We start from the raw sequence: 27,190 nt of genomic DNA, 5'->3' as shown, positions 1-27,190 counted from the left end.
AACTGAACACAAATCAAGCATGAAAACAGGAAGAGGGTGTACTGAACTGTGAAAAAAAAAAAGCAAAATAGAAACAGTGAATTGTCCAAGGACAAGAAGTGCAGTTATAGAGAAAGTGAGCAGAGCAGTGACATCATCATTAAGTGCATACAGGTTGGACTGCAACGCGGTCGAGCCTTGTTCGAAACTCTGTCGTGCCAATTTTTTCCGCTGTATTCAAATTTGTGTCTGTGTCATGATGTGATGTCCGTTTGCAACAGCAAGGTGAAAGGACGGGACCAGTAATGACAATTGATTCTGGATTCTGCACAACTCCTCTATTAGCAACCCAAAGTAAGTGGCTGTCAAGTGGGAACCGCAAACATTTGATGACAAGGCAACAAGTCAACCAAATCCTCCACTGGAAAACATGTCTGGTGTGTCATACATGGCATTAGTGACACCATTTGTGTCACATGGTGGGAATCTCTTACCGATGCACCTAATTTGTAGCCTGGTGAGTGAGTGAGATATGCCTCCTTGGCCAATTTAGGTGTTCGTATGAATGTGATCAGGGGAAATGATGAAAAAAGCAGTTTCACGATCACACAGTTTCTCTGTGCTATGTAACATATGTTTTTATTGGTTTTGAAGTTGCTTTCTGTTTTTGAAGTTTTGACTGTTGAATTCCTTTGTTGTAACATAGTTGACACCCATTTATTTTTTGTGTTCATTTCTATGAGATGTCTATGTGTTAGCTCACGTGCTCTCACAATTCTCACGTTTACTTACAATGTTAACATATTTTTGGCTATACTAAGAAGATGTTTGTAAACAACAGATAAGATGGATTGAAATATTGTCATGACATGTGTTTTGTCACAGGTTTCAGGAGATTGGGGGTCCTGTGGAATTTATTTGAGGTGGTGACAGAAATCTTGCATTTTCAACAGCAATGTTAACTCATATTCTATATCGAGTCTATAGTATGACAACTGCTAATACTACAAAAAGACAACAAAGATTTCAGTGACTGGATGGACAGTTCACAGTGTTATGAAAAAAAAATGTAATTGCCATGAGGGAGTTTTGAACATGGCTCGCACGCCAAACAGTCTATCACTGTGACCACTTGACCACGATGCTGCGACTGTTTTCTTTCATTCAATATTGCACTTGTTAAGCTTGGATCATTTACTGTTCCTATTTTTCCACAGTTCACAATAATTTCTTCTTGTTTTCATGCTTGATCTGTGTTCAGTTTTTGACTAGCTATCCACCAGGCCATCTTACCACTAAATCTGAGTGGGGTGCGATGGGGAGTTTCCCTTGTGAGAATCATAAGGGCCTAAAGTACATCACCGTTGATTGTGAGAGTGTAGCATTTATTCTTGCTTTTGAAATCTGTTGATCTTATGGTGAGTCAGGTTTATCTGCGCTGTAGGCCCACATTGCATATATGAAAATTCATGAAAAGCTATATCACTGGTTTCTCTGATATTTGCTTAAATGTGTGATTGATGATAATGTGCTGTAGACCCTTATGAATCTGAGAACCTCATTTGTATTCTCATCAAATGACCATGTTGGTAGACGTTACTATACGAGTTTCATCATTTCGACAAACGGCACTTTGTGTTTGGAGTTGGTTATTTTACTGTGCGGGAATCAGCTTTCATGTGCAGTTTAAACATGAACTATGTTGAATCTATATTAAATGCTACCAGAAAAATAAAGCTGTGAGGATGGGTCGTGAGTTGTGCTTGAGTAGCTCAGTCGGCAGAGAACTTACCCATGAAAGGCAAAGGTCCCGTGTTCGAGTCTCGGTCTGGCACACAGGTTTAATCTGCCAGGAAGTTTCACATCAACATACACTCTGCTGCAGAGTGAAAATCTCATTCTGGGAACAGAAAAGTAAATTACCAAGAAAAGTTAGCCGCAAAGGAACTAGAGCCTCCAAGAACAGATCCGTTGATTGAGAGAGTGACGAAATCAAATAAGTGTGACTAAAAGTGAACAAGGAAAGTGTACAGTTAGCACAGGTTGCTGTGTGGGTGCAGCATAAGAATATCTAATTTTCAGTCCAGAGGTAAATTCGTGATCTGATGCATCTCTTAGGGATCTTGTACATTTGTCCAAACAAATGGAAAAGCGTGAAAACTCCCACTTACACAAAAAATGCAAAATGGAGAGTTGCAAAAGCTTACACATTATTTCATTATTGCCCTAAACCATACTTAATCATGTACAAAACAACAAAATTCCACAAAAACAATTCTTTCTTGTGTCAGATAAGTTATACATATTATTATTATTATTATTATTGACTTTTTTTTCTCAGACTTAAGTCTGTTAAAAATGGAACGTGATGCGGACCTCGGTCAAGCATGACTTCCTTGTAACTGTATGGTATATGTTATATTGCATTTAGGAACTTTCGGGTAATTGAACATGTATCAATAATTACAGATTTTTGTAGTTGTATATATATGTTTGGATGTAGCTGTATTGCATTGATGTACTGGTGGATATTGTGAGGTATGACTCCTGTAGTTGATAGTGATGTACTGGTGGATATTGTGAGGTATGACTCCTGTAGTTGATAGTATAATTGGGATAATGTCGACTTTATCCTGATGCCACATGTCCTTGACTTCCTCAGCCAGTTGGATGTATTTTTCAATTTTTTCTCCTGTTTTCTTCTGTATATTTGTTGTGTTGGGTATGGATATTTCAATTAGTTGTGTTAATTTCTTCTTTTTATTGGTGAGTATGATGTCAGGCTTGTTATGTGGTGTTGTTTTATCTGTTATAATCGTTCTGTTCCAGTATAATTTGTATTCATCATTCTCCAGTACATTTTGTGGTGTGTACTTGTATGTGGGAACGTGTTGTTTTATTAGTTTATGTTTTATGGCAAGTTGTTGATGTATTATTTTTGCTACATTGTCATGTCTTCTGGGGTATTCTGTATTTGCTAGTATTGTACATCCGCTTGTGATGTGATCTACTGTTTCTATTTGTTGTTTGCAAAGTCTGCATTTATCTGTTGTGGTATTGGGATCTTTAATAATATGCTTGCTGTAATATCTGGTGTTTATTGTTTGATCCTGTATTGCGATCATGAATCCTTCCGTCTCACTGTATATATTGCCGTTTCTTAGCCATGTGTTGGATGCGTCTTGATCTATGTGTGGCTGTGTTAGATGATACGGGTGCTAGCCGTGTAGTGTTTTCTTTTTCCAATTTACTTTCTTTGTACCTGTTGATGTTATGTGATCTAAAGGGTTGTAGAAGTGGTTATGAAATTGCAATGGTGTAGCTGATGTATTTATATGAGTGATTGCTTTGTGTAGTTTGCTAGTTTCTGCTCGTTCTAGAAAGAATTTTCTTAAATTGTCTACCTGTCCATAATGTAGGTTTTTTATATCTATAAATCCCCTTCCACCTTCCTTTCTGCTTAATGTGAATCTTTCTGTTGCTGAATGTATGTGATGTATTCTATATTTGTGGCATTGTGATCGTGTAAGTGTATTGAGTGCTTCTAGGTCTGTGTCACTCCATTTCACTACTCCAAATGAGTAGGTCAATACTGGTATAGCATAAGTATTTATAGCTTTTGTCTTGTTTCTTGCTGTCAATTCTGTTTTCAGTATTTTTGTTAGTCTTTGTCTATATTTTTCTTTTAGTTCTTCTTTAATATTTGTATGATCTATTCCTATTTTTTGTCTGTATCCTAGGTATTTATAGGCATCTGTTTTTTCCATCGCTTATTATTATTATTATTATTATTATTATTATTTGCAATGGCTGTAGTTGTATAAATTTGTTAGTAAGTGAAATTGTTATACAGCAGATGCTATTAATTTCACACTCTGAGACTGATCTGAATCTAAAAATTTGTGAACATCCAGAATGTATATTCACAAGCCGCCACTGCATATACTGATGTGTAGTGGAGAATGTAAAGGGCCATCATGGTACTGGCTTTCTTATGCATTGTGCAGTGAAGGCAGATGTAATTAGTTTCACAGCAATTTGTGGTAGGATGTGCCCTTTGAGACCTGGGGCAAAGTTTTTTTAATGTTACAATGATGTCTACTACAGAGGATGCAGATGAAGATGAGAAGGTTGTTTTTACTCCAAACTGGGGGAGGAAATGAGCAAAGTTCAAAGTTGTGATGTGAAAATGATACATGGGAATCTGAATGCAAAAATAGCAAAATAAGAAGTGTATAGAAACACAAAAGAAGAAGAAAGCCAGCATGAAGTCAGTAATGATAACAGACTAAGGCTGATAGACTTTGGCAGAGGGAAGAGGATGATGATAATGATAAAAAGCACATGAAATCCAAGACTAGATATTATGAAGTGCAGTTGGGTACCCCTGGACGGAGTTACAAGAAACCAGATAGGCCATGTAATTATAGATAAACGGCACACATCAGACATTATGGAAGTTAGTAGCTGTAGAGGGGAATCTGAGACACAGATCATTACTTAGTGTGAATCAGATATAGACAGGAGATAGAGCTGGTGAGAAACAGAAAGAGTAGGGGAAAAGTGAAACACAATACAGAAAGTCTCCAAATTAAAGAAAAGTAAGAAGAATACAAGAATAAATAAGAAGTGCTTTTCAAGAAAAGGAAGAACATGGAAGATAAGGGGACATGGAAACTAAATGGGAGATGCTAAAACAGCCATCAGTGTAGCCATAGAGGAAATACTGTGGAGGGTAGAATACAAAAAACAATAAAATGGTCCGATGGGGAGTGTTCACTGGTGTCCAAGAGAGAAATCAAACAAGGCAAAGAATACTGGGAAAAGAAAAAAAGAAAAAGAAAAAGAAAAAAGGCTAGCTGCAGAAGAATATTGAAAGCAGGAGAAAAGAACAGATAAGTTATGCAAGGTGACAGAAAGGCAATATGAGAGGAGGAAGATAAAGCAGTTCGACAAAATGAGGGAAAATAATGAGATATGGAAGTTCTATGAATGATCTAGAGAACTGAGGAGAGAACTCCAACTGAGAGCAGTCTTATGTAAGGATGAAGATGGTAACCTAATTCTAGATAAAAGCAAAGCTTTGGACAGAGAGAAAGCCTTGAATGAGGAATAGGAGGAACAGAATTTGAAATTGGAATTTGAAGTAGAAACAGAGGAGCAGGAAGTCAAACCACCAGACTTAGAGGGAGGGAATAATGCAATTAAAAACTTAAAAAATAATAAAGCAACATGAGAAGAATGCATAGAGGTTGATGATTGTCATGATTTGGCAAATTTAGATTATTTCAACTTCGTGAGCACATGCACTCCCTGTCACTACAGCTGTCAGTCAATCTGAGGAAGGGAATTAGTGTGCACTATCTATCAGTGCATCGTGTTAATGTCATTTTATGTATTATCATATTTAACTGGTGGTAGTTCATGTTTTTTGAGGTGGAAATGGGGGACCAGCCTAGCATTCGTCTAAATTAGTGTGAAAAATTACCAGACCAGTGGCCTTTTGCCTGCTACATAGATCTGATTCAGATCTGACCCACCCACATCCCTGTCTCTCAAGATAGTTTGCTGCACATTAAGCTATATGAGTCTAGTAGTGTTACGTTCCAATTTTTTGCTTCCATTTTACTGTTGTTTTATTTCATTTTATGTTTTTCACAATAATGTTTTATATGAAATTCAATGGGCAGTCTGTTTTTGTCAGAAGTGCTCAAAATGAGGATGTAGAACAAGATAATTTTCTGTAAGTTACCTCTTGTGTTATCAACAAAATAAAATAATTCTCTCATATGAAACAATAACATCCCTGCATCTTTCATAGCATATGGCTTCACAGAAATAAACTAGATGAAGTTGGCCAATGAACTAGTTCAATTCAGTTAACTTTTTTGTCCTTCACAAGATGACCAACTTCACAGCATTAATATTATTGATATTAAATCCAAATAATAAAGTGAAGGTAAATTTCTTTGGTCAGCTTTGTAGTAGTAAGACATACCTCATTGTTCAGTGATAATATATCACTTTAATATTCACTGTACGTGTTAAAACACACAGCAGGCTCTTTACAAAGACTCCCTCTAAGCTGAAACATGAACTAACAATTTCTATAGAAATTGACTTCAAAATATTTTGGAAATTGGGAAGGAATGTAAAGTATAGGAAGTATTGTCTCTACAAAGTTGTTGCCAATGGGATATTAATGAACTGAAACAGTAGAATGGAATGAACAAAAAATGTAAGTTGTATGTATAGCATTACAGGATGGTCTGCCGTAATTCATTTACTCTATGGAAGCTACAAAATTTTGTATAGATAACACAAAATGTCTATATTATGAAAGTTTTGCCACTTAACATGTTGAAAAATAAAACATTGAGAAGTACATGTGAATTAACCTTTGTTCTTCTTTCTTAGTCATCTTTATGAAGAATGCATATATTTAGTGCATTTAAATGTTCAGTAACAACATTTTAATTTAATGAACTAACATCATATTTATGATGTCTTTTTCCTTGTATGATAATTAATGGCTTATGCAAATAGTTTAATTTTATTTACCAGTAATAAATCTTCACTGGCAATAACATTGTAAACTTCAGTTCATAAAAAGAATTATACATTAATATAATTACTTATTTTTATTGAAGAGTGCTAATGTGATAACTTCAAATGCCACACTTGTGGGGAGGCAGCGTAGAATATCACATAAGTTATTTTTCGGGTATACTAAGAAGATGTTTGTAAACAACAGATAAGATGGAATGAAATATTGTCATGACATGTGTTTTGTCACAGGTTTCAGGAGATTGGGGGTCCTGTGGAATTTATTTTAGGTGGTGACAGAAATCTTGCATTTTCAACAGCAAGTAATTCCAGTTTGAAACTTGTGGCATCTGAAACAGTTTGGAACAACATTAACAGGTGTTGGTCTGATGGCATTTTTCTGAAGCAACTAACACACAAGTAAGAGCTCTCTTGATATAAAATCTGATCATAAAAGTGCCAACAAATTTTGAAAGGGAAGAAGAATAAGAACAAGGTGAATTTGCAAATTGTCATAGGAGTGGCTGTATCACTACACAGAAAATTTTGAACATTTATTTCTGTAAATCCTATCTTGTGGGAATTTTATTCTTTTACTTACATTTCTTTTTGCATGTAGTCATCAAATGATGACATCATTGAAAACATCATGGTATGTACATATAATATGTATAACATTTGTGTACAACTTTTACTACATATTATAATTATGTACAAAGGTCACTGTGTAACATATATAACTTAAAAAATCATGTCTGTGAACACACACATTTATTTACAAGAAAAGATTATAATTTTTTTTTTTTTTAAATTCCTGCCCAGGCATGCTCTTATGGATTCTAGCAATTTGTTATGCAACACTGAGCCCCTGATATATGTTCTGGGATCTATTCTTTTTAATTTTGTTTTTGTCTGTAGTAACTGTGCTTACTACTTGTGTTGTAGATCGTAACATTTGGGTGTGCCACTCTGATGGTCTACAGAAAAAGTGATAAGTCTGTATACATCAAAGGAGTATACAGTTAGATATTTGTTTCGAATAAGAGCATCATGATAGGTCTCATGTATGCCAGACCACGTAGCAGCTTAATAGCTCTCTTTAGTGGCACTAGTATTGTTCCAGTGTACTTCAGCAGCACAACCCCACAGTTCTATCCCATAATTTATGAATCGGAAACTGACCCATAGAATGCTGTTTTCAGCATTGTGTTACCTACTGTTTTGTACAGCTGTCTATGCAAGTGTAATTCACTGCATATTTTACTGCATACATATTTAACATGGTTTTCCCATCAAAGATTACTGCATACATACATAACATGATTTTCCCATCAAATAATGCCATCCAAGTGCGGACCAAGGAATTTACAGTCTTTGTTGTCTGTGTATGACATTCCACAAATATTTCCTTTACATCTGTGGCATGAGTTGCCTGCTTTGACCTCCTACAATTCTTACTTTGTAGTATTGATATTTACACCCTGGTTACAAAAATATTTAGTCACTTCAGATTTCCCATGTGTTGACGAATGAGTTACCTTCTGCTTGTTATCTCCATAAAACAACAGAGAAGTGTCATCAATATAAGTAATTACATGGAAATTATAGGTTGTATAATATCATTTAGACATACATGAGAAATAGAAATAGTCCCAGTTTTGACACTTACGATACATGCCACAGTTCTGTTTCTGGCATACACTGTAAGTTGAATTTTCTCACCCTATTTTGATAGCTTATGTTCGTGCATTGTTTACAGTTTTAAGGTATGTAGGTAGGAGTAAAACAGATATGTGTCTGATATTGCATGCCCTCAGTTTCTGTAAAAGCAGTGCATGGTTGACCAGATTGAATGCCTTTATAAGATCTAAAAATTTGCCCAATGTATTCTTCCCTTCATCTAGATAGCTATAGACTTTGTGCAAAAATCCTGTAACAGCTGTTATACTTCTGTGTTGTTTTTTTTTTTTTTTTTTTAATCTATGTTGGGTTTCTGAGCAGAGAAGGCAGTAAGCTGAGCAAAAATCACTGACTCAGAAATCTCACTAAATGTGAGAATCAGTGACACTGGTCTGTAGTTTGATGCTTCCTCCTTTGATCCTTTTTTATAATTGGTCTGACTATGCTTCTTTTCAGTGCACTGGGAAACATAACTTCTTTGACACCACAATTGACAAGATCTATAATTGGTGTAACCAAAGTGTTAACCCAGTTTTTAATTAATTTACTGTGCAAGGACCATCCTATACACTTGAGTGCAACTGTAGAATCATTTTGCTTATCTCTTGTTTTATTACTTCCTAAAATTTAAAGCCCTGCATTAGTCTGCATTTGTCTGTACCAGTCTATAGTCAAGTTTCAGTCTGTGCCTAATAAGATTATCATATTCCTGTACATAGCCATGAAGAGAAATGTATAGACACTCTGTCAAGTATCAGAGATATGTGAGAATAAGGTGAATGTACCAAGACCAAAGGAACTTCAGATTGTCCATTGTAAACAGCATCCAGAATCAAGTTACGTAATATCCATGCCTTTTTATTATTTTAATAAATGTGTGTGAAAATTAATCAAGTTCTGTTTAAAGTTGGTCGCCGTCAATCTGCTACTCTAAGCGTGCAAGTGGCATTTCTATCATCTGACCTAATGACAGAAGATAAACACGCCACGATAAGACCACGAGACATATTGCTGACACTCGCCTACTTCATTAGAGCGACAAGTCAAATAATCTGATGGTGTGTGTACCGAAGGTCTTACAGTTCGCACACCACACAAACTAAACTCACTTGGTTAAGCACAAACAGTCTTTCAATACTTGGAAGGAGAAAACAAAGTGTTATAGTTCTGAACTATCTTAGTCAACTGAGTAGGACATTAAAATAGTTCAACTGTGTGGTAATGAGGAAAACAAAGTGATGTACTAAGCCTTGGCTCTGAAAGATAGGAAACCAGCTCTGATCATAAATTGTTAACACACTTCAGATAAACATTTTTGGAGTAAAGCTCTTGAGTATCTTAGAAAAATAACTAAGTCTGTTCAAAGTTCACAACACATTTATGATAATGGCAAAGTCCGATAGAAACTAAATCTGACAACATAGTCCGGCTGTTAGATTCCAAGTTTCAAAGAAGAATGTTCTATGTCCAGTGAGGCCAAAAAACTGGCAGTCTCATAAATATTATGAAATCAAGAATCAGTCTTTCTGTGAGGGCCACAGGTTTTGTAAAGAGGCCATACTGCAGGATCAAGAATGAGGAGACTGTCTCATACAGTGATACCAGCATAGTGACAACCCCAGACTGAGCTCCTTATTGTGAAAATGCAGTAAGCATCTGGCACCAGGTCCAGGAAGCTCCCTCTGTGGGAACTCACTGCCCAGGACCCATGCATCACCCTAAATACAGCATTGGTGCCAGGATATATTCAGTCTTGCTTCCTGTCACATGGCTGCTGTAAGATATAGGTCTGTGGTGCCAGTGACCTCTGCTGGAGCTTTGGTCACCATCTGGCAATTGTGTGTGTCACGATAGCCCCGAATATCTTCTGCAAGGAAGCAGGCTGCCTATGTAACTGGGATGTAGTTTGGGTTGTAGGCTGGGTAAGCAAAAGGCCTAACCATAGCAATTTGTTTTCACAGACATAACCACGATGAAACACATCTTTGTGAGCCAAGGCCCCTTGCATAAAGCTTCAGAGATGCCTTACCAAGGCCCCTGCCTGGCTATTGAGTGTGGTGAGTGGACACTGACTTTACAGATAAAAGGGCAAAAGAAAATCGTGTCCATCGATCTTTGTGAACCAGCATACGAGAGTACTGACAAAGTGCTGAATCACAGGCCACTACTGCATGGGCCTACGTTCACCCCCCACCACCAGCAACTCAACTGGCAGCTGCCACACAGCCAGACCCAGGTGCTGCACCACACTAGATGTCAACAGAAAAAGGGACAACTGTGACAATGTGATATGGACAATGAGAGCAGTTCCAACTGAACCCATAGGCGATTTCAAAAACTGACAATTGTTTTTTGATGACTACTGGTTTTTTTATAAACTCTTTATTAGCCAAGGTCACATATTGGAAATTTCATAACTGATTTTGACCATTGCCAGTCATATTTAGATCAAAATATACACAGCAGGATTGGCTGTTGACAATGCAAAGGTATGTCAGCTTCAACTCATACTTGTAATATTTATAAATCATAAGTACAGACAAGCATTGTCATCGTGCCTTTCAAAGTAACAAACCTAATAGCCAAGCTGTCTGTTGACAGTGACAGTCAAAGCCAAAAATTCCTAGCAGTTGAACGAAAGCTCAGGTCACATCCATCTAGAAGAAGGGCAGCAGAACTAACCTGTTCGAGACAAACAGGTCTATTTGCCGATCTGCCCATGCGAGCTGGCTCATGCTCATGCCTCAGCAGTGGGCAACCAGACGGTGTAGGGCGAGTGATGAAGGGTGAAGGGGACGGGAGCGGAGGGATGTATCGGAGAAACTCATTGAGGAGTCCATTCTACGACCACTAATGTTAGTTCTATGGAGATATATTGCTTTATGGTGGTTAATTACTCCCTTTCATTGCAAATTTATTTTCTAGACTGTTGCAGTGATGAGAAATGACAACAAAATGAAACTTAAATTTCTTTTAATTGATGAAGTGAAGAACGTGGCACATCTAAGTATGAAATGTGACATTTCTTACGATTGATGCTGCCTTATAATGAATATCGTTTTCAGATGATTTTCATGATCTCCTATTTTAAGCTTTTAAGTTGAAGTGTGTCAGTGAGCTTCTGAGTTTTCATTCTCATCATTGTGGAAAGCAGCTACTCATATGAGTATGTAGGTCCAAACATTGATGTAACTGTAGCTGCACTTAAAAAGTCATGGAAATTTATGTTGAGGAAAATTTTCATACACATCTTTGAGGGTTATTTTATAATGAAACTTGTGATGTGGCTCTGTTTGCTGATCTGCTCATGTGAGCTGGCTCATGCTCGTGCCTCAGCAGTGAGCAACAGGCTGGTGTCGGGCATAAGAACAGTGGTTGTGAAAAGATTCAACCACAGGGACCAGAGGTGAATGTCATGCCTTGTCAATTACAACTGATTTCAAATTGCTGCTGCCAGTGAATGCAGGTCCATCTCAAGCAGTTTTTGAGCAAACACTGTGAAGGGAATTGTTTGCATTGGATATTTGGAGTTGTGTACCTTGCAAAAGGTCATTGCTCACAGCAGTTTATAAAGTTGCATGTTTTCAGTGGGCCAAACAATAACAAAAATGGTCAGTACCTGACTGGAGAAGTGTATTATAGTCAGACAATTGGTGACTATGTCGCTTTTCAAATTATGTAAGGTGGAGTGCACCAGTGACCCAATGAAGCATTTAACCCAGTAAGTGTGCAGAGTGTAGTTCAGGGTGGAGGTGATTCTTTATTATTATTATTATTATTATTATTATTATTTTCTTGATATGTGGTGGCCCACTCATTCAGTGTACCGTGAACATGAATCAAGAAGTTTATTTCATTCTTGGTGACCAACTGTTGCATTTTCTTCTACATCTTTTCGATGAATGTGCTGTGGACATTCTCAATTCTCACCTTCCAAGTTGACAGTAGCTGTGTCACAGGGCTGCACACACATGTTCCTGGCTTGATAAACATGGAGGCACCCTATAACACCTCGACTGGCCTGTTAAATCACTCGGACCGAATCCCATGGAATATGCATGGAACTTTTGGAACAGCAGGTGAAATGTGGTGTTGAACGTCCCTGCAGTCAGGTAGCTCTATGGGATCTAATCATCAGTGTGTGGCTTTAGCTGAATGTGGTATGCCTGAAGGAATTAGTGGACTTTCTTACTTGCTAAATTGCGGCCATTATTAAGGTCCGAAACTCCTGAGTGTGACTGATCTTTTATCAAATGTGCTTATTTGATACTCTAATAATCAACATGATTAGTATAGGCTGTGAAGGATAAAAATTAGATAAACTTGGATGAATTATCCTTTGCTGTTTCAGGTTTTGGAAATTAAATCTACTGATCCTTGCAAGATACAACTTTTGGATTAGTGCAGTATTACATAAGGTAAGTTTGTTGTGTGAACAGATTTTTGCAGTAAGAGAAGAGGCATTTTGTGTAAAACTAAAATTTTGAAACTTACTGTAAATAACAGTGATCTCTCTCTCTCTGTCTCTCTCTCTCTCTCTCTCTCTCTGTGTGTGTGTGTGTGTGTGTGTGTGTGTGTGTGTGTGTGTGTGTGTGTGAGAGAGAGAGAGAGAGAGAGAGAGAGAGAGAGAGAGAGAGAGAGAGGGGGGGGGGGAGGGGGGGGGGGTTAGTATTATGAACTATCTAGTTCCTGTGCATATGATTTATTTAAACCTGTTCTGTATAACATTTTTGGTAAATAGGGCATTGCACATGGCACTAAAATATGAATAAGAAAACATTATGATTTATTAGCATTCTGTTCAAAAGGAACCTTGTTCAAGTCCCAGGTTAACAAACAGAACACTTTTGTTTATTACAAGAGTTCTGTAAAAACGTAGTCTATGTACACTGCACCTAAAAGTATTATTTTCTGTTGTTCTAGTAAATGGGAGTCTTCTTATGCCCACCAGATGGAAGAGATTGAAGGTACTGACAACTGTACTGTTAGAGTTGTAAAGCATCACACAGAGATACTCTGGAAATTCAGATTGATGTCTTTAGGTGGTGGATTCTTCTCATGGAAAGGGAGTAGCTACCTTATATGGGAATTGTTATACTCAGGGGTCTATAAGAGTGGAGAGAGGAGCAGTAGCATTTCAGAAACTGTGTTATGGCTAGGTAAAGGCAAATTTCTTTTGTATGGGGACAGGTAGAAAGAGTGAGAACACATGGTGAGGTTTGAAGGTGCATCAGTACTCAATGCTTTGTTTATGGTTGTACACAGTGGCCAACACTTTTTTTTCCAACAGTCTCTGCCACTGTCATTAACACCAAGTTTAGACAATTTAGCACTTGCTGAAATTGGGATAAAGCCAAGTACAGAGCAGAGAATCTTGATATATTGCCTTTCTTAGTGCAGAATATTTAGCCTGTGCTCCTCTGTAACAAAGTAAATGACTGTCTTTGTCATCATCATCATCATCATCATATAACAACTTCGTATATGATTAGGTTTATGCAGTGCTCCAGAACAAATAAACTGAAAAATTGCAAAGGGCCTGTGCCAGAAGCTGTACGTGGACATATGTTTTCATATAATAGTCACTCTTCCTTACATTTTGGTTTATTCCCATTTGTTTTTCTGTGAACACTGGCATTAACAGTTTTTTTTTTAGTGTAAAAAGTGCTATAAGGAACATTCTCTGTTCATCTCTGAAGCTGCTAAGTGAGATTTATTTATCTTATGTTCATATTATAAAAATTTTAATTGTCGGTGAAAAATGGTCAGAATTGGATTGAAAACAGCATATTCTCTTGGTCACTGAAATTATATATGAGTTTGCAGTGATGCGTAGAAAAATTTATTTTCTGTTTCACAACTTGTAGTAATTCTTGCAGTTGGCTATGTAATGTTACTAGAAGTTGGTTATTCAAAGATATTTTCAGTACATCATATGCACATTGCCTCTTAGCCTAATCTTTCTGTGAGTTCTTCCTGAAAAACAATTCTTTCTTGTTATGGATTTTCTTCATGAAGTTTATCAGCAGTTAAATATTTATCAACTGAAATCTGTTTCTTATTCTATCTCTAATAACCTTGTGACAGATAGAACATTAATCCCATACCTTCCTTTCTACTTCCCCTCTTTTGCATTATCATTTGAACTATGTCACTGATTATGAAATACAAACTTCAGATCTTGCTATTGTCATTAGCAGCCTTCTGAATGCACCTTACGAGGTTTTCTTTCACATTTTGCATGGTCATACCATCTTCCTCACAAACATAAAAGTGTTTACAATACTTTTGGCTGCAGTTTTGCTTTTCAAATGCAGAGAACATAACGCAACATGAACTTTGAACTATGCAGGACTTGAGTTTGTGAACTGCAGTACATGCAGGAATGAAGTCCATGATGAAAAATCATCTTTTCTCAAATTTATTTTAACTTTACTCTGACTTTGCAAATGTTGCTTATAGTTCAAATGTTAATCTCAAAAGATGCTCTGTTGTGAAGTTACAGACATATTAAAGGCTGAAAGATCCCATATATTAACATTTGTGAAGTTTGTAGATTTGTGTGCTACCTTAATAAAATAAACAATCATATTTTGAAGGACTTACACAACCAAGCTCAGCTTGCTTTGTTGTCAGAATACTATTTATTTTTATTATTTCTGTGCTTGGTGGGGGGAGAATAGTTACCAGTACTGAAATTTATCAGAAAATTGGTACGAATAACTAAGATAACTAACTATAATTTTGTGTACAGATAGGTGGAGGGGCCTCTTCATGACTGAACACATTTATATCTTCATACCAATGATTAGCTTGTCCAGTGGAAGACCACTAACAACAAAAGTCAATTTTGACCAGATTAAATTATAAAGTATTAGGGCACACTGTAGGAAAATAATTTTATTGCATTTTTGCATCCCTCTTTGAATTTTGCATTTTCTGACATTAACAGACTAACACAAAGTGGAAACTGCATTCTAAGTAGTTTCCGAAGAGGAAAAGAAGTGTAAACCACAAGTCACAGCTTCTATAAATGAAGATACAAATGCCTATTAGACCACACTATTGGAAGGTGTGTTGCAGAATAAACCTCCATCTTGTGTTGTTACATACCTGCAGTTGTGTACATGGAATAAAGGGTTCATTAACTGTCTTATACACTAATATACACTGAAGTGCCAAAGAAACTTATAGTCACATGTATCCAAATACAGAGATATGTAAACAGGCAGAATACGGAGCTGCGGTCAGCAACACGTATATAAGACAAGTGTCTGGCTCAGTTGTTAGGTTGGTTACTGCTGCTACAATGGCAGGTTATCAAAATTTAAGTGAGTCTGAACGTGATGTAATAGTTGGTGCATGAGTGATGGGGCACAGCATCTCCAAGGTAGTGATGAAATGGGGATATTCCCATACGACCATTTCACGACTGTACCATGAATATCAGGAATCCGGCAAAACATCAAAGCTGTGACATCACTGTGGCCAGAAGAAGATCCTGCAAGAACAGGACCAATGATGACTGAAGAGAATCGATCGGCATGACAGAAGTGCAACCCTTCCGCAAATTGCTGTAGATTTCAGTGCTGGCCATCAGCAAGTGTCAGCATGTGAACCATTCAACAAAACATCATTGCTATGGGATTTCAGAGCCGAAGGCCCACTCGTGTACCCTTGATGACTGCACGACACAAAGCTTTACACATCACCTGGGCCCATCAACATTGAATTGGACTGTTGATGACTGGAAACATGTTGCCTGGTTGGACGAGTCTCGTTTCAAATTGTATTGAGTGGGTGGATGTGTATGGGTATGGAGTCAGCCTCATGGATCCATGGACCCTGCATGTCAGCAGGGGACTGTTCAAGCTTGTGGAGGCTCTGTGACGGTGTGGGGCATGTGCAGTTGGAGTGATATGGGACCCCTGATACATCTAGATAAGACTCTGACAGGTGATACATATGTAAGCATCCTGTCTGATCACCTGAATGCATTCATGCATGTCCAGTGTGCATTCCAACGGACTTGGGAAATTTCGTCAGGACAATGCGACACCCCACACATTCAGAATTGCTACATAGTGACACCAGGAACATTTTTCTGAGTTTAAACACTTATGCTGGCCCCCAAACTCTCCAGACATGAACATTATTGAAGGTATCTTGGATGCCTTGCAATGTGCTGTTCAGAAGAGATCTCCACCCACTTGTACTCTTACAGATTTATGGGCAGCCCTGCAGGATTTGTAATGTCAGTTCCCTCCAGCACTACATCAGACATTAGTTGAGTGCGTGCCATGTCGTGTTTCGGTACTTCTGCATGCTCATGGGGGCCCTACATGATATTAGGAAGATATACCAGTTTCTTTAGCTCTTCAATGTAGAATACATATGCTAAGTAATTATCATAGACACAAAATTAACATTAATGGTTTTCTGTAGTAAATGTTTTTGGAGGGAATACCTCTTAGCAATTCTGCTTCATAGTGCATACACGCGTGCTTCCCAGGTACACAATGCTCTTCGATTTGCAAACTTTTGGTTTTTTTCACACAAAATTTGTGCTTTATCCACCTAAGATTTGAGTATTACAATATTTTGACATTATATTCTACTTTTATGCAGTGGCCATTAAGTGTGGAAAGTGCTGGAATTGCTTCAACATCTACTGTTAAGGAAGGGCATGAAAAAAGTGCAGTACGGAGCCTCCAGTATCTTGTGTGTCTGTACAATGATATTGAAAAACTGATAGAAATGCTTCCTAGTCTCCAGAGCATTGTCATGAGCAAAGCAACACAAATATCACAAGAAGCTCAGAAAATATTTGAAAGTAAGCATTAAATTTATATACAGGTAATCTAATATAGTATTTATAATAATATAAGGAAAAGGAGAGAATGCTACTCATCATAAAAATGACACATTGCGTTGCGGACAGGCACAATGAAAAGACTGTGAAACATTTAGCTTTCAGCCAGTGTCCTCTTCATAAAAGAAAACACACACCTCATGCACAGATAACAGCCATCTATAGCAGCTTGGACCAGAATGCATTCCAGTGTGTGTGTGTGTGTGTGTGTTTTCTTTTGTGAAGAAGATTTTGGCTAAAAGCTAAATGTGTAATAGTCTTTTTGTTGTGCCCCTCTGCAACTCAACATGTCATCTTTATCATGAGAAGCAAACTATCCTGATAATGTTGATATTCCAAACTGGAGTTTCTGTTGTTTAAAATAGCATTTCTTACATCACAGTTTGAACACAGACACCCTTACTGTTTCATAAGTAGTAGAATACTCTTAAGTATAGTCAGATTAAGTTCTGAATTTATTATTGCGTGTATGCATGAGTGCATGCAACTGCATGCACCCCCTTCCACCCCCCCACCCCCCACCCCGCTCTCTCTCTCTCTCTCTCTCTCTCTCTCTCTCTCTCACACACACACACACACACACACACACACACACACACAGAGAGAGAGAGATGAATTTGGAAACTTGGAAACTATAAGATAATTTTTATTGCCATGTACTCTGAAAAAAAAGTTCATGCTTAACTTCATATTGCAGGGAGCCAGCATTCAAGCCAAGAGCAGTTGAAACAGCAGCTTCCGAAAGTCACACAAGAGATAGTGAATGCAGTAAGCCATCAGAGTATATTACAGCTCAAACAAGTTAATGATATACCTCGACTCTACAGACGCACTAATCGAGAGGTTCCTACCAAGGCATGTTCATATGTTCTTCAGATGTTAACTCCACCGACAAAGTTTTGTGCAGCTAGTGCTTCTTCAGTGTCTTCTAAGCTGCTTGATCACTGGTTATTGCTTATATTCTCAGCTATTACAAAGCAGTAAGTTTAATTTTACAACATTAACAGCATTTATTCCAGCAATTGTGGTCTAGTTGTCTGTTATCATGTGGTTTGCAGATTTAAGAAAATGCTTAAACCATGAACTTATATTAATTGAATAGTTTCCATTCAGGAGGGAAATGTTTGCAGTTTTCATTCATGAAACACATTGCATTAAGGGTGGAACCAGTTTATGGTTCCACTCAGTTCTGTCCATTTACTGAGCTAGGTGGCACAGTGATAAGACATTAGATTCTTAATCAGGTTGATGGTAGTTCAAGTCTCTGTCTGGCCCTCTAAATTTAAGTTTCCTGTAAATCCAGTAATTTGCGTAAATTCTTTAAGGTGAAAACTGAGATGGATATTTTGAAAGAGCATGACCAACTTCCTTCCTCTATCTAAGCTTTTGGTCTGTCTATAACAATCTCATCATTGACACACAGCTAAACCCTAACCTTCCTTACTTCCTTTCCTTCCCAAGTTCCCAATTCATTAATGAGACCTGAATTATGTGTAACATGCGGAACCAAGGCCAAGACAATCTGTCCCCATTCCTCTACAGTCTTAACACCTTCTCTCCTATTCATTTGCATGCCACCTTTCTGGGTTTTGACCTACACCTTTTTATGGTAGCTTTAAAACCTTCTCCCAAATAAAGCCCACCAACCATCAGGAGTACCCCCACTTCAATAGCTTTTATCCTCTCCACACTAAAAACTCTTAAAGTGTAGCTGCCCAGCAATGATGCATTTACAGCGACAAGAAATCAATTGCCCACTATACTGAAGATCTTTTAAGCTCTCCTTCAAACCTATACCTCCCCTCTCATATCCACACATGCTCCAGATTCTTCAACCATTTTCATGAGCCATTTGCAATGGATCATGTTCCTCATTATCAGATATCACCATGGGCTCTAACAACCTAACCACATTGTTCACTATGTCTTCGATTGCCTGTTATGATGCATTGAAATGAGGAACATACTGCCAAAAATGCTATGCAATTCTCAAAACAGTATTTTCTCATCTACTGAGTCTATGAGTACCAAATACCACATGGGTCATATCCCTGTGGAAGACGCAAGTACAAGATTTGTCCTGTATACCCACCAAGCACATCCTGTCCCAGTCTTGTCACAGACAAATACCACTCTATCCAAGGCAGAGTCACCTGTGTAAGCAGTCTTGCCAAATTCCAGCTCTGCTCCAATTTCTGAATGAGTGACAACCATCCAATTGAGGCCAAAACAAATTTGACCACCCAGTGGCATAGCATAACATACTACTGAGCTCACCATGCTCATCTTCATTGACTAATTCACAACCTGTGCCATTAGACCCCACCCCCTCTCCAAATTACAATCATCTGTGAATTATATAGATGGGAAGTGTTCTAACAACACATCCTTTGATCCCACAAATCCCTCGACCTCAATCTTTGCCAGCCCCTATCCCACATCCACTTCCACTCCTGTCTCTTATGAGTTCCTACCTCACTCCATTAATCCACACCCATACTGGTCTCTCCTCAGTCTAATTTTCCATATTCAACTTCCCCTGCCCGTGCCAGAGGGCAGGATCAACAGTACCAAAATCTTTTGCTGCCTCTCCCTCCCAGTCATCAGTCTCCCTTCCGCCACATCTCTCTTTCCCACCCCTTCTCCTAGTTCCTGTCACTCCTCTCTGCCAAAAACAACCCCTCACCCTAGTTGAGCTGCAGAACCAGAACAATGTGGCTGATTAGGGTACAATTTCTCTCTCTCTCTCTCTCTCTCTCTCTCTCTCTCTCTCTCTCTTTCTGTGTCGGGGTGTGTGTGTGTGGGGGGGGGGGGGGGAGGGGGTGCGCATGCACTTGTGCATGCATGCATGCATGTCAGTCAGTCTGTCTGTCTGTCTGTCTGTCTGTCAGTCAATCAATCAATCAATCAGAGACAACTTTCAGGAAGGACATTATTCGAAAGTATTGTATGATTTATTCTTGTTATCTCGTTTATGTTCCTGTCAGCCGCACAATACCTCAACTATACAGTGAGTGCCTACCTTTACTCTTTCCGCTAACTGTTTGAAAGTTTCATAATCCAATCCAGGCATATGCTAACCTTTTCTCTTTGAGAAATCTGTAATTCTTGATTCCAGAAGAAGCATCTGCGTTTGTCAGAAGAATAAAATTGTAGTTTTGTGAAAGTAAAGTCCTGAGGTACACTATCTGATCAGAAGTATCCAGACAGTCCTATGTAGTGCAAAGTTGACCAGTGGATGTCACATATGGTGGATCTATCAGTATAAAAGGAAGCTTGACAATAGAGAAGCAGTAACAGCAGAATGGGTTGATCAGAAGAGCTCAGTGACTTTGAACTTAGACCAGTAATTGGATGCCACCTGAGTAACAGAGTCATCAGGGACATTTCAACTCTAGTAAAGCTGCCTAAGTCAACTGTTGGTGATGCGATTGTGATTGTGAAGTGGAAGCACAAAGGGACAACACAGCTAATTCCAGACCAGGGTGACCTCATGTACTGATGGAAAGGACCATTGAGTATTGCGGGGCTGATTCTAAAAAAATCACAAGAAATCAGTGGGAAGAATCACTTGTGAAATCCAAAATTCTACCACCAGTCCAGTTAACCCAGTGATCGTGTTTAGAGACTTAAATCGAATGGAGTACAATGTTCAAGCAACTTCTCAAAAGCACACATTTCTGTAGTCAGTGTTAAGTGACACTTGAGTAGGTATGTCGAGCGATGCCACTGGACAGTGGATTACTGGAGACAAGTGATTTGGATTGATGACTCGAACTTGACCCTCAGGTTATCTGATGGAAAGGGTGGTGTTTGGCAAACGCCTGGAGAACATTACATGCCGTCACAAGTAGCGCTAACAGTGAGGTACAGAGGAGATGGTGTTACAGTATAGGAATGTTCTTTGTGGTTAAGGTGTGGTCTTCTCATTGTGTTTGAGAGAACAATAAATGCGGAAGGATATGAACACATTTCATGGCAGGCTGTAACCCCATACAGTAGAGGAATAGTTCGGATACAATGATTGATTGTATGAGCGTGAGAGTGCACCCTGACATAAAGTAGCATCTCTGAGGCAGTGACTTGTAACAATAACACTCAAAATGTACTGGCCTGCTGAGAGTCCCGATCTGAGCCCAATGGAACACCTTTGGGATGAGTTTGAACATTGACTTCACTGCAGACCCCACCTTCCAACATCACTATCGTCTCTGGTTTCAGCCCTTGAGGAAGAATGGGCTGCCATTCTTCCACAGGCATTCAGACATCAGAAAGTGTCCCCAGCAGAGTTCTAGCCATCATAAAGGTGGGGTGTGGAAATATCCTATATTAATGTACACTAATAGGTGCCAAGATACTTTTGATCAGATAATGTATGCTTAGATAAGGCAGTTCTTGACCTTCGAGATCATATGTCAGTCTAGAAATTCTGCTCTAGCACAAACTTATAATCTTTCATCAATGAAAAACCTACTCAAGGAATAACTTAATTTTAATATAAGATGTCCATTTCTTTTATAATTTGTATTATTTACTGTTCTTTCTCATGCCAGACCCAAGGACATAAAACATTCATGACTATAATTAGTAGAGATGATAAAATACATAGCCAGTGAATGGACTTTGATCTGTAATTTTTTAAATTTATTCATTTTTTTGTTGTTTTCTTAGGAAGTTGCCATATTTCATCTCTTTTACACTGTTATGTTTCAGATATTTTATAGCTGTCAGTGATGTGTTAACATCCGTGCAGAAAACTGAAGAAAGCCTTCGTCGGCTGAAGAAAATTAGAGATAGATCTACATCAGCAAATCTTGTTGAGGGAAGAGGAATTGGTGATGATGATAAAATCAGACTACAGCTTGCCCTTGATGTAAGGACTTTCTGTGAAGAGGTAATTATCAAAGGAGTACAATGATGTGACATCATAACTTTATTAAACAGCAAAATGAAGGTCATTTCAAACTGTTAAAGTGCAAAACCATGCTTGCCATTAATTCTGCTTAATGCATTGAGAATCAAGGAATTTCTGATGAAATTGACAATGTGACAGAACAAACATGGTGCTTGGTAACTATGCTTACGGCTTAGGGAGGAGATGCTTGTTGAAACTGCTGGAAGCTGACTAATCGAGAAAGCATGATGATAAGCCCGGTGTAGCATTATGTATAGACCGTGACTGGTAAATTACAATGCATTGTGGAAATGACATTTTGAAGACGAATCAGATTTCTTTACATTCAGCAAATGTAAACAGCTTACTTTTGATACATCTGAGTGTGCCTTCTTTTCCAAGGAAGCATTGTGTGCAGAGATGGATAGTCTGAGGAGAAATAACATTATAGATAATCCTGCTATCCCTCCACTCAAGATTTCAACTGTTAGAGTGCTACTACAATAAACTGCTGAATTTTTAGAGTTGTCAGGTATTATTTAATGGTAGAAACAGTAAGGGAAGAGGTACTATAACAAGTTGACAAATACCAGTTATATGCTTTAATAAATATTTGAATAAAATTTTACATATTGTCCAGAAAGTCAGTGTAAGTGCAGTTGCAGTGTCACAGCTGCTTCAATGGAATTTTGCATATGTTACCAAAGAAATTTACATTTTTCATAGAAAAATAATAAAATGACAATTTTGCTTGCTTCTTGCAGACAACAAAACATCTTTTGCAGAAGTTCATAGACAGAGTTAACTGAAGGTTCTTTATGAACATATCATTGAGGGACTTGTAAGATAAATTCACAGCTCTAAAAGAATAGTCAGACATGGTAAACATGTGGCAGAAGTTTCCTAGGCTCAAGACAATCTTCAACCCCCATAAAAGATACACTATATGAGCAAAAGTACATGAACACCTATTAGTGGACACTAATATTGGATATCCACACTTCACATTTATGACAGCTAGAACTCTTCTGGGGACACTTTCAGTGAGGTATCTGAATGTCTGTTGAGCCCATTATTCCTCAAAAGCCAAAACCCAGGGCAAGTAGTGTGTTGGACTCTTGGGTCTGAGATGAAGTCAACATTTTGACTCATCCCAAAGGTGTTCCATTGGGCTAAGGTCAAGATTCTGGGTATGTTAGTCCATTTTGGGAGTGTTATTGTTTACAAACCACTGCTTCACAGATGTTGCTTTCCAGTAGACTGCATTGTTTTGCTGATACAAACAATCGTATTCTCCAAACTGTTCCTCCTCTATTGTGTTCATATCCTTCCATGTTTATCATTTTCTTAAGCACAGTAAGGGGACTACATCATAATCGTAAAAAATATCCCCATACCGAAACGTCACTTCCTGTGTACATCACTGTTTACACTACACGTGATGGCAGGCAACATTCTCCAGGCAGTTGCCAAACCCAAACTAGGGACAGGAAAAACTGACCAGTCAAAACCAATACAAGTATTTTAGTTCTGAATAACTGGTATTTTTCATTATTTACTAATAACCAGGTAAAAAATTATTTTTGCATGAAAGCCTGTACCTTAATCTACTTTTCTACATAATTTCCATCAATATTGAGGCACTTGTCATAACGTTGTATCAGTTTTTGAATACCCTCCTCATAGAAGTCTGCCACCTGACTTGTTAACCACTGCATCACCATTGTTTTGACTTTGTTATCATCTTGAAGATGCTGACCGCCTACGTTTTTCTTCAAGTGCAGGAACAGATGATAGTCACTGGGCGCAAGATCGGGGCTGTACGGAGGATGATCTAGAGTTTCCCATTGAAAAGATGTGATGAGATCTTTGGTCTGATTCGCCACATGCGGACGGGCATTGTCTTGCAGCAAAACGATGCCCTTGGTCAACTTACCACGTCTTTTGTTCTGAATCAAACGGCGCAGATTGTGCAATGTCTTACAGTAAGCTGCTGCATTCATTGTCTCATTACGAGACAGAAATTCCACAAGCAATACTCCTTTTCTGTCCCAAAAAACTGTGCACATGATTTTCCGGGCAGAAATTGTTTGCTTAAACTTCACTTTACTGGGTGAATCTGAATTCTGTGATTCCGTGGATTGTTGCTTTGATTCTGGTGTGATGTAGGCCACCTATGTTTCATCGATCGTAACAATTTGGCTTAAGAAATCATCACCGTCATTGTGGTACTGCTCAAGGAAAGTCAATGCACTGTCTAAATGTTTGGTTTTGTGAACATCTGTCAGCGTTTTCGGTACCCAATGTGTGCACAATTGTCGGTAATTCAAGTGCTTGGTCACAATGCCATACAAAACACTACGAGAAACATTAGGAAAGTCATCCTGCAAGGAGGAAATCGTAAAGCGTTTGTTTTCTCTCACCTTATTGTGCACTTCCTGCAACAAACGACCGAAGGACGCCCACTCCGTTGTTCATGCACATTTGTGCGGCCATCTTTAAATGCTCTCACCCACTTTCTTACCATTCCATCACTCATAATGTTTCTCCATAAACTGCACAGACCTCACGATGAATATCGATCGCTTTTAGGCCTTTAGCACTAAGAAATCTTAAAACAGCCCGTACTTCACAGTCGGTGGGACTCACGATTATTGGAGGCATCTTAAACACTCAGTACACAACGTAAATAAGGAAGAATCAGACTGTAATGGCGTCAGTGCGTAGACAACAGATGTAGGTACCCAGTGCGCATGCGCAGAACATCGACCGCAGCGCTGCGGCCGTGGTGTGGCTAAACGGTACCCACAAAAAAAAAAAAAAAAAAAAAAAAAAGACTGTTGACATAGCTCAAGTTCACAGGCCATGCACTAAGTATTACGGAATAGTGTGGCATAGCGTACTGAGAAGATAATAGGAGTCTTTTTCTGATGACACAAGTTGATATGTTATTGTATGATTCAGAATTGTGGCAAAAGCAGATAAACAGAGCTATGCTGCATCACTCCCAATAAAACTTAGGCTGTTCATCAGATAGAATGGTACAAGATATGATCCTTCTCTTATAGGGGTAAGAAAAGGAAATAATTTTCTGTTGAGTCCTAGGAAATGTAGTCATCCAGAGAAATGAAATTGCTGATGATGTTACTGCCAAGGAAGTTTGATCCTTCCACCTCCTGATCTCTGTTCAGTCCCCCTACAAGCTTTTACCACATACATGACCCAATTTTTCAATCTCTTTTATGTGCCTATTGACAACTCAACACTTCTTTTATTTAGTAAGATGATACATTCGTTCCTGAAGTACTTGTGTTCTGCTAGAACACTCCATTACCATATTTATATACAATATTCTCTTCTTTTTTTTGTGTGTGTGTGTGTGGGGGGGGGGGGGGGGGGGACTTCCAGATTTACACATTCTGGCATGAGGCTAGATTACAACATTGGACCTGCATGTTGCATGCCAGCAAATACCTGTCACACCACCGTGGATGACGCACAGTCTTCAGCTCTTTTGTCCTTCCAGTGAAAACAGCAATCTGCAGCACCACAGCCTTTTTCTGAGATGATTACATACTCCTGGCTTGGATCTTGTCAGAGTTCCATATACGGCAGAAGTTAAGCATTCCATAGTCATATTCTCACAAACGGAGTACAACTATGACATTCAAAGAAAGTAATTTTTGAGAACATTTCTCATGGAGAAAAATAGGGGTCTGCCTAAATACTTTAAAAATGGATTAGAAGCAGTCTTGACTGCAATAAATATTTGTAATCCATTTTTAAATTCAAAGATAGCTTCTCCGACCAAGACTATCTGGTCACAGAGTAGGTCTTCAGGTATCTGAGTTTTTAATAAGATTGTAATCCTTGGCTTTGCATGTAATAATATCTAGCAAAAAATATAGGATTCTGTAGGGCCTAAGGACAAGTTCAACAATTATTATGACAATTGTATGGGTGTAAAAATTCATACTCCACTCTATAAGATACTGAACAATGTTTGATGTTTTGATACTCTTGGTCTATAGTCTTGTTGTTCAAGGTTTGTGTGTGGGCCACTTGTTCTGCTTTTTCAGTTTTATTTTAAGTAATCATTCTGAATATTATCAGGTAGAAACAAAATTAAGATGTTCATTGTCGATTTGGCCTTGTGACAGTGGTACAGAAAGAGCATAATGAAATGTACACTATCTGACAAAAACAGTGAAGCACCCAAAAGGGGAGAAGACGACAAAATGAAGCTTCACAGGTTGAGAGGGTATGTGATATTATTTCAGTGATTACAAAACTGAGTCAAATTTACTAAGAACTTGGCAGTATGAGTCCACATGTCAACATGATGTTGCATCCCCTCTGGCCTAGGTGCATGCACTGATTCAGTTGAGAAGGTTGTCATAAAGCCATTGTATCCTCTCCTGAGGCAAGCTAGCCAACTGTTGTAACTGAATACTGTCACTGGAATGGAGGTGACATCCAAGCTGGTCCATCATGTGTTCTTTTGATGACAGGTGCTGGGATTGTGCTAGCCAAAAGTGTACCTCAACATCGTGCAGACAGTCCATGTGGTGACGAGCATTCTCCTGTTGAAAAATGGCACAACAATACTGTCACATAATGGTTGACACATGAGGATGTAGGACGCCTGTGATGTAATGCGTGTTGTTAGAGTTCCCACGATCACACCATCAGCAGTCTGAAGTCATACCCAATGGCCACCCACACTGTGACACCAGGAGTAACACCACTGTGACTCTTAAAAATCTACATCTACATCTACATCCATACTCCGCAAGCCACCTGACGGTGTGTGGCGGAGGGTACCTTGAGTACCTCTATCGGTTCTCCCTTCTATTCCAGTCTCGTATTGTTCGTGGAAAGAAGGATTGTCGGTATGCCTCTGTGTGGGCTCTAATCTCTCTGATTTTATCCTCATGGTCTCTTCGCGAGATATACGTAGGAGGGAGCAATATACTGCTTGACTCTTTGGTGAAGGTATGTTCTCGAAACTTTGACAAAAGCCCGTACCGAGCTACTGAGTGTCTCTCCTGCAGAGTCTTCCACTGGAGTTTATCTATCATCTCCGTAACGCTTTCGCGATTACTAAATGATCCTGTAACGAAGCACGCTGCTCTCCGTTGGATCTTCTCTATATCTTCTATCAACCCTATCTGGTATGGATCCCACACTGCTGAGCAATATTCAAGCAGTGGGTGAAC

The 27,190-nt window shown here is 38.6% G+C and overlaps 1 protein-coding gene across 1 annotated transcript in view; it reads left to right on the top strand.

The window, feature by feature from the left end:
• LOC126470302 (conserved oligomeric Golgi complex subunit 2) overlaps window positions 1–27,190 on the top strand; it is an 82,041-nt gene that overhangs the window by 40,477 nt on the left and 14,374 nt on the right. Inside the window, exons 7-11 of the mRNA XM_050098073.1 lie at window positions 6,778–6,945; window positions 12,557–12,623; window positions 16,834–17,038; window positions 17,775–18,057; window positions 21,791–21,971. Coding sequence (XP_049954030.1) covers window positions 6,778–6,945; window positions 12,557–12,623; window positions 16,834–17,038; window positions 17,775–18,057; window positions 21,791–21,971 — 904 coding nt within the window. The remainder of the gene's footprint in view (window positions 1–6,777; window positions 6,946–12,556; window positions 12,624–16,833; window positions 17,039–17,774; window positions 18,058–21,790; window positions 21,972–27,190) is intronic.

The sequence above is a fragment of the Schistocerca serialis genome, chromosome 3 (genome assembly GCF_023864345.2).
Source record: "Schistocerca serialis cubense isolate TAMUIC-IGC-003099 chromosome 3, iqSchSeri2.2, whole genome shotgun sequence".
Lineage (NCBI taxonomy): Eukaryota > Metazoa > Arthropoda > Insecta > Orthoptera > Acrididae > Schistocerca > Schistocerca serialis.
This window is presented reverse-complemented; position numbering and strand designations above follow the sequence as displayed.